General features: G+C 37.0%; 1 protein-coding gene across 1 annotated transcript in view; it reads right to left on the bottom strand.

Moving 5' to 3' along the window:
* SHQ1 (SHQ1, H/ACA ribonucleoprotein assembly factor) overlaps positions 1 to 12,757 on the bottom strand; it is a 158,572-nt gene that overhangs the window by 133,003 nt on the left and 12,812 nt on the right. The window contains exon 5 of the mRNA XM_024556685.4: positions 4,192 to 4,304. Coding sequence (XP_024412453.2) covers positions 4,192 to 4,304 — 113 coding nt within the window. The remainder of the gene's footprint in view (positions 1 to 4,191; positions 4,305 to 12,757) is intronic.

Below are 12,757 nucleotides of genomic sequence, written 5' to 3'. Positions count from 1 at the left end.
TCCTAAAGAAAAATCCTAAACAAAATACTAGCAAATCAAGTACAAAACTACAATGAAAAGATAAAGTGGGGTTCATTCCAGGAGCACAAGAATGGTTCAACATATATAAATTGGTTAATGTGATAACCACATTAACAAAAATAAAGGATAAAAATCACGTGATTATATCAATAGATTTTTTAAAAAGCATTTAACAACTTAAAATATCCATTTATGATTAAAACACTCAGTAAAAGAGGTGTAGAAAGAAAGTTCCTCAACATAATGAAGGCCACATATGACACACTCGCAGCTAATATACTTAATGATGAAAAACTGAAAGCTTTTTCTCTAAGATCAGGAACAAGACAAGGATGTCCACTCTCACCACTGTTATTCAACATAGTACTGGAAGTTCTAGCCACAGCAACCAGCAAGAGAAAGAAATAAAAGGCACTCAAATTGGAAATGGGGAAGTAAAATTGTCACTCTTTGCAGTGACATGTTTCTTTACATAAAAAACCCTAAAGACTCACCAAAAAACTATTAAAGACAATAAACAAATGCAGTAAAGTGGCAGGATACAAAGATAACGTGCAAAAATCCATTGCGTTTCTACATACTAACAACAAAACCTCAGAAAAAAATAAACACTTCCATTTGCAACTGTAACAAAAAGAATAAAAGACCTAGAAGTAACTTAGCAAGGAATGTGAAGGATATACACACTGAAAACTACAAGGCATTATTGAAAGAAACTGAAGACACAAAGATGAAATGGAAAGCTATTCCATGTTCATGGATTGGAAGAACCAACATAGTTAAAATGTTCATATTACCCAAAGCAATATACAGATTTAATGCATTCCCCATCAAAATTCCAATGTAGTTTTTCAAAGTAGAACAAAAAATCATCAAATGTGTATGGAACCACAAAGAGCCATGTATAGCCAAAGCAATCCTGAGAAAAAAACCAAAGCCAGAGGCATCACACTTTCTGACTTCAAATTATACTACAAACTTACAGTAATCAAAATAGTATGAATTTGACAAAAATAAAAATACAAAAAGACACAGACCAATATATCAGAATTGAGAGCCCAGAAATAAAGCCACATGTATATATGGAACTAATTTTTCACAAAGTAGCCAAAAACATACAATAAAGAAAAGAAACACTCTTTAATAAATACTGTTGGGAAAATTGAAAGCCACATGCAAAAGAATAAAACTAGACTGCTGGCCCAGGTCAGGTAGCTCAGTTGGTTGTAGCATTGTCCTGTACAGCAAAATGTTGGGGGACAATTCCCATTCAGAACACATAAGTAGGTTGTGAGTTTGATCCCTGGTAGGAGTGCGTATGGGAGGCAATATCTGTGTGTGTGTGTGTGTGTGTGTGTGTCTTTCTCACATCTTTGGATGAGGATTTAAAATTTTTTTTAAAAACCTAGATTTCCGTTTGTCTGTATATACAAACATTAGCTCAAAATGGGTCAAAGACATAAATGTAAGACATAAAACAATGAATTACACAGAAGAAAACATAGGTACTAAATTTATAAGCCTTGGTCTTAAAGATGATTTTATGAATTTGATTCCAAAAGCAAAGGAAATAAAGGCAAAAATAAATTAATGAGACTATCTCAAACTAAGAAACTTTTGCACAGCTAAAGAAACCCTCAACAAAACAAAAAAGAAACCAACTGAATAGAAGATTTTTGCAAACAATAGCAAAATATGAAAAACATATAAGCAACTCATAAAACTCAACGACAACAAAAACAAAACCCAATTTAAAAATAAGCGAAGGACGTGAACAGACCCTTCTCCCGAGAAGACATACAAATGGCCAACAGATATATGAAAAGATGCTCAAGTTCACTATTAGGAAAATGCAAATCAAAACCACAATGAGATGCCACCTCACACCTGATAGAATAGCTATTATCAACAAAACGAGTAATAACAAGTATTGGAGAGGTTGTGGAGAAAAAGGAACTCTCATTCATTGCTGGTGGGAATGTAAACTGGTACAGCCACTATGGAAAACAGTATGGAGGCTTCTTAAAAAAATCAAGAATACAGTTACCATATGACCCACCACCCCTCTTTGGGTGTTTATCTGAAAAATTTGAAAACACGTATTCTTAAAGATATATGCACCCCTATGGTCACTGCAGTATTAGTCACAGTGACTAAGGCATGGAAACGACCTAAGTGTCCTTTGATGTATGACTGGAAAAAGATGTGATACGTATACACAATGAAATTTTACTCCCATAAGAAAGGATGAAATACTTCCACTTGTGACAACATAGATAGATCTTGAGAGTATCATGCTAAGCAATGTCAGATGGGAAAGGACACAAAACATACAATTTCACTCACAGGTGAGATCTAATACAGAAAGTAACAAATGAACAAAACAAACCAAAAACCTCAGTCACAGACAGCAGACAGCAGTATGATGGTTACCAGAGGGAAGGAGGTGGGGGAGGATCAAGAGGGTAAAGGGGGTCAAACATATAGTGACAGAAGGAGACTTGAATTTGGTTGGTAAATAATTGATGCAATATATAGATGATGTATTTTAGAATTGCACACTTGAAATATATGATCTTATTAACCAAAGTCACGCCAATAAATGTAATTTTTTAAAAAATGAATAACACAATAGTCAAAGTCTTATGGCTATCGAAAAGTCACAAAGAACCTTTAACTCATGAGTCCCACTCTCCAACCTTACCCATGACTAAATTTAAACTAGTTCTGTAAGAACTCTCCCTTGAGAATAGAAAGAACTTCTCATGCATATTATTAAATCTCTCAGATGTCCTCAAAAATATACTCTGCTCTCATCCAGTTTCCCTTAAGATGCTGAATGGTTTGACCATTTAACACAACATATCACTCAATGCATATGGCACATACATCACAAGATATATGAGTATTTCTGCCTTTCCAATTAGTTTCCTACTGTGTCAGGGGAGATAGAATGTTAATCACAAGAGCAACAGCAGTTAAACTGAAATAATATAAATAAAAGAAGATCAAAACTGTAAATGGAAAGACTCAATTTCAAGTCCTGGCCAAGCCACTTAGTAGTGGTGTGACCTTGGTCAAGTCCCTTAACCTCCTTTCCCCATCTGTTGTGAAAACTGAAATAATCACATGAGGGCACTTGAAAAGCTGAATACAAGAATTGTATAAGATTATAGCTAAATATATAACAGTTTAGAAGTTGCTGGCACAGAGCTTAGGAAGAACGATAACTGAGGTCTAAATCAACTTACAGTAGGAATGCCCAGTATACACAGAGGCCAGGAGACACTCCCTTGGAAGAAGTGCTGCTATCATAGCCAATGAGACACATCACAGTCTCTCCTCAAGTGATTATTTAACTATCCATTAATTGGATAAGTCCCTTGGGCAAATTTAAGCCAGAAAGAGATGCACTATGGCTAAAGACACCAATAACTCATGTGGGAAATAAAATACAGCAAAATTTAAAATTAGATTTTATTTATACCCTACTACAAAAAGTAATTATTAATTTGAAATAGGTCCTTGATTACTGGTGCTAGGGGATAAAAATGTTAGGAAAACACTGGATCAGCCAAGACATGCAGTAAATGTAGATTTATATTCTTAAAGACCATTAATCACAACAGAAAGCCTACTTATCCCAGACTGGTGTGGCACAGTTGGCTGGGCGTTGTCCTGCAAAGTGAAAGGTCACCAGTTCAATTCCTGGTCAGGGCACATGTCTGTGTTGCAGGTTCAGTCCCTGGTTGGCAGGGCACACAGGAGAGGCAAATGATTGGTGTTTCTCTCTCATACTGATGTTTCTCCCCTCCTTCCCCTCTCTCTAAAAATAAATAAATGATATCTTAAAAAATAAAAATAAATAAATTATAAGTAGACTTTAAGAAGTCTACTTATAAAAGAAGTACAAAAATGCCCAAATTCAGTGTTCTATTTTAAGCCTGGAGAAAAAAATACTCAAAGAAGCATGTTAGAAGAGTTCTCTGCTGGAATGAAATGCTAAGAAGCAACATTCTACAAACATTACAGATGTATATCCGTGGTACGTTAATTTAAATGTCAGTTAAAGTTTTGAGCCATTACTAATTTCCAGAATCCAAAAGGCACATAAACCTTTAAAATAAATGTCAAGTAAGTTATTTAATCCTCAAAAAACTTGATACTCACAGATAATGATCAGGATCAAATTTGGCCATCTCAGCAGCCAGGCGTTTCTGCCTTCGTTCAGCTGGAGGAGTAAAATCTGGATCCTTAATATCGATGATGTCACTGAATTCATCCTAAGGATACCAAGAAAGGATAATTGGTATTTCTTACTTTAGCACTCATAAATCTAATTTTTCACAAAATGCCAAAATACAGGAAGACTCTAATTGATCAGTAAGCCATGATGCTATCTATGACATTTAGATAGAAATCCTGTAAATGTTTCTTAAACACCTACATTTTCACATAAATTATCTCATTTAATCCTTACAACAAACCTTGTAAGGCATATTAAGGCTATAAAAGTTTAACATAAAAAAAAGAAGAGAATAAAGCCCTGCAAGCAAGCAGGAACATTTAGTTGTCCCTTATTACCCCATTTACTCCTACAGACTTGGAAGTTAATAAAAGCATGTTGAAATAAATTTCTAGACTTTAGATGAAGGTATTCCTACCCTGGGGGCCATGTCAGCAAACCAAAACTTAAATGGTAACTTTTGTGGCCCTATAAATGCTGTGCTTGACTGGAAATGCCAAGTATTCATTCAGTCAGCCAATCCTCAAATGCCAAGCCAACTCTGCACTCTGCTTAGTTTCTTATTCCTTCTAACCCCAAACAAGGTTGACTATGTGGCCCCCTGCCAATCAGATATTTTCTATTTTTCTCTTCCTAGTTTTTTATTTTTTTATCCTATAAAATTCTTGCCTTCCACCCATGTTGCAGTTCTCTAAATGAAGACTGCTTAATGAAGTGTTAAAATTGTTTGTATCACTTAAATTGTCTTATTTAATAATTTTTGATCTCACCTTTAACTGGAACATAATCAACAAAAGAAAAAAGCAAACAAAATATAACCAGAAACATTGAAATTAAGAACAATGTAACAACAGCCAGAGGGGAGTAGGGAGGGGACAGTGAGGAGAGGGGTCTACAGGAGCTACTATAAAGGACACAAGGACAAAATCAAGGGGGAGGGTAGAGGTGGGGGAGGGAGATGGGATTGGCTGGGGTGGGGTGGAGGGATGGGGAGAAAACGCAGACAATTGTAACTGAATAAAAAAATGTTTTTAATTAAAAAAATAAGAGTAAAAAATAATAATTTTTAACAGAAAAAATGGTTTGACTATCAGACATCTACACATAGACTTTCCTTTTGTTTCTTCCTATGGTCTAGCTCAGCACTATATAAAACTTACACACAAACTATACATTCTACTTTATGAGTAATTTAAGAATTTTAAGAGCAATTTTAATGTACATGACTTTCCATTTGAAAAGTTAAAAGTCAAACCCTAAATAATATTCAACTTTACTGTAACCATCTTCACCTAGACTTATACATATTGATACATAACATATTTCCAGAGGACAATCCTACAGAAATCAGGCAGATTAGGGCAACTGCCTAGCATACCATATGGTCTTTTCTCTTTTCATTGGAATTTTGAAGTAAAGAAACCTATACCATAGAAAATATTTCCAAAACTATACCTTTTTTCTGTCTCCAAGCTCCCATTTCTACTATCAACCCCAAGGATAGAAATTAGAAAAAGCTTAAAGAATATTAATGAAAAGAAATCAAGAGAAATAATTTGGTAGAGAGTTGTATAGCAAACTATTAAATCAGATTTGTAAGTGAAATGACAAGTTAGTGACTCATAATCAGGCTTCAAGTCCACTGCTATAACAAAATCACTACAAAGAAATGAGCTATGCTGAATTAGCTAGGGAGAAACTAGGGTGCAGAATCGCCACATAACCCAAAAATTTCTACATGATAAAAAAAAAAATTCTCGCCTCCCTACCCCAATCCATTCAGTTTAACTAGTATCTACACACATTTATAAGCACATTCTAAAGGCCCAATATAAGGGCCCAGAGACCTTTCTGGAAGTTAATCCAGAACATCTTAATACTTTTAAACAAACATTACAATCAAAAACCAGATTATTGACTGTCCTCAAACTTAACAAAAATGTGTATTCTAAAAGCTCTTTTGCAATTTACATTCTGGAAATTTACAGTGTATTTTCCTACAGAAATGCTACTATAAATAGTAGATTATCAGGGCAACCCACAAATTTACTCAACTCATAATGAACTTGAAATAACAGTACTCAAGATAAATTATTTAACTAGCACTCAGCAATGTTTCCATAGAAAAATACTTTCAAAGTTTCGTTTAATTCACCAGAAATATCTCTTCCCCAGAAGTACAAACTAGAATATTGCTCTTTTCCTAACCTTCCTCATCTGCTAGAAATTAGCTCCTCCAGCTATAGAACAGGAAATGGGATTGCTGCAGGCCATGGAGGAGATAAATTATACTGTGCGTGCAGGACTTACCTCAGCTAGATAAATACTACCACGGCCATTTCCTACCTGTAGACCACACATCCCTCTCCCCAGAATTCCTGAGTCACCACTTTCTTTTCTTCTTCTGGCCCCAAGGAGTTCCCTCCACACATACATACATACACACACACACTTCTGAAGCAACCTGATAAAGTAGAAAAGGCGTAACTTTGGAATTAGACAAAACTGGAATTTTTATTTTATTTTATTTACTTTTGTTATTTTTTTAATTGTTGTTCAAGTGCAGTTTTCTGCCTTTTCCCTACACCCCTCCCAACCTGCCCAGCCTTGCCCACCTCCTTCCTGTTTCCACCCCCCCTTGTTATTGTCCACGTGTCCTTTATAGTTGTTCCTGAAAACCCATCACCCTTTTATTCCATTATTCCCTCCCCTCTCCCCTCTGGTCACTGTCAGCCTGTTTTCAATTTCAATGTCTTTCATTCTATTTTGCTTGCTTGTTCGTTTTGTTGATTAGGTTCCACTTAAAGGTGAGAATCTAATGGTATTTGTCTTTTACTGCCTGGCCTATTTCACTTAGCATAATGTTCTCCAGTTCCATCCATGCTGTCACAAAGGGTAGGAGCTCCTGCTTTCTTTCTGCTGCATAGCATTCCATTGTGTAAAGTACCATGGCTTTCTGATCCATTCATTTACTGATGGGCACTTAGGTTGCTTCCAGCACTTGGCTATTGTAAATTGTGCTGCTATGAACATTAGGCTGCAAAGGTTCTTTTGGATTGGTGTTTCAGGGTTCTTAGGATATAATCCTAGTAGTGGAATTGCTGGGTCAAAAGGCAGTTTCACTTACAGTTTTCTGAGGAAGTTCCATACTTTTTTCCATAGTGGTTATACCAGTCTACAATCCCACCAACAGTACACTAGGGTTCCCTTTTCTCCACAACCTCTCCAGCACTTGTTGTTTGTTGCTTTCTTTATGATGGCCATTCTCAATGGTGTGAAGTGGTATCTCATTGTGGTTTTAATTTGCATCTCTCTGATGGCTAGCGATATTGAGCATCTTTTCATATGTCTCTGGACCCTCTGTATGTCCTCCTTAGAGAAGTGTCTTTTCAAGTCCTTTGGCCATTTTTTAATTGGTTTTTTTGTCTTCCTGGAGTGGAATCATGTGAGTTCTTTATATATTTTGGAGATCAAACCCTTGTCTGAGGGATCACTGGCAAATATGTTTTCCCATACGGTTGGTTCTCTTTTCATTTTAATGCTGGTTTCTTTAGCCATGCTGAAGCTTTTTTATTTTGATGAGGTCCCATTTGTTTATTCTTTCCTTTATGTCCCTTGCTCTAGGGGACATATCAGTGAAAATATTGTCATGTGGAATATCTGAGATTTTCCTGCCTATGTTCTCCTTTAGGACTTTATGGTATCATGACTTATATCCAGGTCTTTTATCCACCTTGAGTTTATTTTTGTGTATGGTGTAAGTTAGTAATCAAGTTTCATATTTTTGCATGTAGCTGTCAAGCTCTTCCAACACCATTTGTTGAAGAGGCTATTTTTGTTCCATTTTATGCTTCTGCCTCCTTTGTCAAACATTAATTGACCATAGAGACTTGGGTTTATTTCTGGGCTTTCTATTCTGTTCCATTGGTCCATGTGTCTGTTCTTATACCAGTACCAGGCTGTTTTGATTACAGTGGCCTTGTAATACAGTTTGGTATCAGGTATTGTGATCCCTCCTACTTTGTTCTTCTTTCTCAAAATTGCTGCAGCTATTTGGAGTCGTTATGGTTCCATATAAATTTTTGAAGTGTTTGTTCTATATCTGTGAAATACGCCAATGGTACTTTAATAGGTATTGCATTGAATCGATAAATTCTTGCTATTTCTGGGTGTTTTTTTCTACCTTGTCCTCCAGCTTGCCGATTCGATCCTCTGCTTCATCCAGCCTGCTTATAATTCCTTCTAGTGTGGTTTTTATTTCCAAGATTTTATTGTTCACTGATTCCTGGTTTTGTTTATAGTTTCTATTTCCTTTTTCATACAGTTGTAGTTCTCACCCAGTTCCTTGTAGCTGTCTGTGAGTTCCTTGAGCATGCATATAACCATTATTTTGAATTCTATATCTGATAGTTTGGTTACCTCCATTTTGTTTAGCTCTTTTAGTGCGGAGTCTTCCATTCCTTTTGACTGCATGTTCTTTTTTTGTGTCCCCATTTTAGGTGACTCTTTGTGTTTGTTTCTGTGCTTCCTGATGTTTCACTTTGCTAGCTATCTCTGTAGGGTGAACTTCTATGGTAGGATTTCTGTGTGGTTCAGTGGTGTGGTCTCTTTGATCTCCTTGTCTGGGCGCTCTAGATTTGCCCTTTCTTCTGTTTGTGTGGGCTCTCTTGTTGTACTTGGGTTTTTACCTTTAGGTGGTTCCTTTGTTGGTGTCTTTTCTCCTCCAGGACGTATACTGATATTCGCAGCTCCCACCTATGCTTGTATGTGATCAGTGGCTGGGGGTAGGCAAAATGGATTAAGACAACAGGAGACTATTTTATGGAATTTAAAGTACCAGGAAGTAGAGAAGAGGTAGGAGATTCTGTGGATAAGTACAGAGTTAACTGTGATTTTTCACCCAACTATCCACCCTCTGATACCCTCTGATAACCATCTTTTTACATGAGTCAGATGGAGAACGACAAATACCATTTGGTTTCACTTATATATGGGATCTAAAAAAACACAAGCAAACAAAACAAAAACAGACAAACGTGAATTTAAAACTCAGCTCCAGTCTCATTGTGCAACCTCTCTGAACCTCTCAGCTTCCTTACTGTAAACACAAGTCTAATGAGTACATCACAGGCTGAGTATTAGTTTCCTTCTGCTGCTAAAAAATATTATCAGACACTGAGTGGCTTAACATAACCCACATTTTTTCTCTAGTAGTTCTGAAGATCAGAAGTTAAAGTCTGGCTCCTTTTTGGTGGTTCCAGAGGATAATCTGTTCTTTGCCTTTCCCATGTTAGAAGCAGGCTGTGTTCATCCTGGGCTCATTGCCCCACATCACAATGCCTTTCCTCCCTCAGTTTCCATAATTACTTGGCCTTCTCTTTTTTCACAGTGACTCTCTTACTTCCCTGTTGTAAGGATCATGTGATTAGATGGGTCCACCTGCATAATCCAGGATGATCTCCCCATCTGAAGACCTTTATCTTAATCATAGCTGCAAAATCCCTTTTGCCATGTAAATAACATATTTACAAATTCTTGGGATTAACATGTGGATATTTGGGAGGGTGGGGATGCAGGTCATTCTGTCTACCACAGGCTATTGTCAGGATTCAATGAAATTAAGTACAAGGCTTGATACATAATATGTTCAATAAAGCCAGTTTCTTTTCTCTGTGTTCCTATCCCACTGCCTAGTTCCTAGTTACTGGCTGACCTCCAACTGAGAGTACATATCCTCCCTCCCCTTCAGTTCCCTCCTTTACTAGTAACAACAAAAAAGAAGGAAAAATCAGGATTGTTACTTACTAGTTAACAATAAAAAAGAAAGAAACCTCATTATGTCACCTGGATCAGATATAACATCATAAATAGTGTATAATCTGAGTGTTTGTAGATAAGTCTACAATTCAGAGGATAAATGGATTGAAGTGGCCCCAGGCATTTTAAAACACTAACAGCATGGAGAATAAACTCAGATTTTTACCACATATCTCAAAGTTCTGTATAATCAAGCAGGTCTTGCTTTTCAAACTCATCTTCCTATCTTCCCCTTTTGCTCAAATATACCTAAACCATATACCAGGTTTATTTCCATTTCTGGAACTCTGAGCCTTTGCACTTACAGTTAAGTACCCTTCTTATCATCATGCAGTGCAAATGTCACTTCCTCAAAGGGGCCTTCTCTAGACACCCTAGTCAAAGCAATCAGCACCCATCCTGCAGTTTCTCACATCACCCATCCTTTTCATTCACTTGCCATTTTTTCAAAGAATCTTGCTTATTTGTTATTTTCATGATTACAGTCCATCTCCCCAGTAGAATATTTCACAAGGGCAAGGGTCTGGTCTATCTTCTTCCTCGTGATATCCCCAGCACTATGCCTGGCATTCAGTATTAAATCATTCATCCAACAAATTAATGCATGAGGGCCTTCTGGTTTATACTGTTCTGGATGCTGAAGATCCAGAAATAAAAACATAGATCAGATCCCTGTTCTCATGGAATAAATGGTAAGAAAGCAGTAATTCTTCCTTCCTTTCTCCTCCTCTCGCCCCTTGCCTCCAAACTCAGGGCCTCCACACACAGCTGTGTGACTGATGCCCAGCAGAACATTAATGTCCACAGCAATGTCAGCCAGGCTTGTCCTATGCACAATCATATGCAGTGGCCCTGTTCAAACTAGACCCTCAAGAAAAATTGGAACAAATGGAAAAGTAGAATTAGGTTGCACTAGAGAAATCTAAGGCATCAATCAACCAGAGGGGAGGAAGAAAAGAGGATGAGATATGTTAAACCACAGCAAGTGAAAGGTGATTTTAAAAAAAGGATTTCCAGGGCCAATATAATTAAAAATATTTAAAGATGGGTACTGCTAAGGAAAGGATGTGCAGGGTTTAAGTCAGGCTTCTGTAAGTTTCAACATAGTTGAGACAGCGACTATCCAGAGAGATGATGAAGAACCTTGTGCACATCTGGCTGGTGGATCTCCTCAAAAACAATGGCCTCAGGTTCCCAGTGTAGCCAAGGAAAGGACAGGGCCAGCAAGCAGAGTCCTGAGCTGCTGGCAGCAGCAGTCCTGGAAGATAGCTGGGTTGGCACCCAGAGACTCTACGACTGTTGTTGCTGGCAGCTGCCACCACCAGGACCTGTAGTGAAGCCCTGACTTTGGGCAGACAGGCAATTTTCCAAAGGCACCCTGGTGGCTGGCAGCAATTTCAGAAAGGAAAGAAAAAAGGAGTTGGGGGTGGGGTGAGGGGGGACAGTGCAGAAAGGAAGAATGCCAAAAGAGAATTTGTTTCAGCAAAGATATTATTTTCTTCTCATCAGTAATAAATACAAAGTTCACAAGCAAACCCTGTATAAATGGTTGGAGGGGGGAAAAGAAAGAAAAACATGAAAGACTACACAACCCCCCATAAAGAGTTAAATATGTCAATTAACAGAAGATACCTGGGTATTGGAATTACGGATATTTTACTTTCTTTGTTATATTTTATTTCTATAATGAGTATATATAGCTTTTATCATTAGAGGAAATAAAGCTATTTTTCTTTTAAGAGAAAAGAAGAAAATAAAAATACTAGTAAAATACGTAGTTAACAAAACTTTACAGATATTTCTCACCCAAAGGCAGAGCTAGAGAAACTCTAAATTTAAGATAAAGCACTAATTTGAGAAAATGGTGATGTTTCTTAAATATATCATTTAAATTAGAAGAGATTCTTTTAGTGCTCTTATTTATGCAGTAATTTTTTTCTTTCAGCTACTTGAGTCACAGGAAAAGGGTCATGTGATTAATCTTCCATGATCACTCAGTTTTTAACTACAGGGTATAAATGTCACAAATATAGTTTTGTAAATGCAAAAGAACTCTGCAAGTAATACCAATTATGTAAAATTTTTGTGGCACTATCTCATAAAACACATCCTTCTGAATACCTCAAGGAGGGCACCTTTCAATTCTTCATTCACATGATTTGTTTGTTCTAAAGTTATGATATTTCCTAATTGTCATGTAGGACACAAGTCCTCAAATTTAATTCAAGTAAGACAATATATTCTTGAAAGATGACATATGTCTACTGGTACATCCACTGGTGAAATGTGCAACGATGCCAGGATGGAGGAGTAGCACTATGGAGCTGATGTGCACAAGAGCCCAGCACAGGCCTGGCCCAGGGAGACGCTCAGGAGCTGTCAGCCACTGCTACACAGACATGGGAGGTGCACTGCTATGACCCAGAATCCCTATAGAAGACTGAGCTTCAAGATTCAACTCTTTGAAGAGTTTAGAAAAGTAATATGGTACACATACATACCATATATTTATTTAACCCCCTCACAGAAGTCTAGGTCAGCACCCCTTATTCAAATTCATCATTATTTCTACAGCAAATTTTTTTTAATATGAACACTAATTGGGAGAAAAAAAGCTATTAAAAGACTAAAATCAGTTCAGATCAGGTTTTGCCACCAAGCTAAATAAAATTA

Source organism: Desmodus rotundus, chromosome 8, assembly GCF_022682495.2.
Source record: "Desmodus rotundus isolate HL8 chromosome 8, HLdesRot8A.1, whole genome shotgun sequence".
Taxonomy (NCBI): domain Eukaryota; kingdom Metazoa; phylum Chordata; class Mammalia; order Chiroptera; family Phyllostomidae; genus Desmodus; species Desmodus rotundus.
Note: the sequence above shows the minus strand (reverse complement) of the source record. Positions and strands in the feature narration are given on the sequence as shown.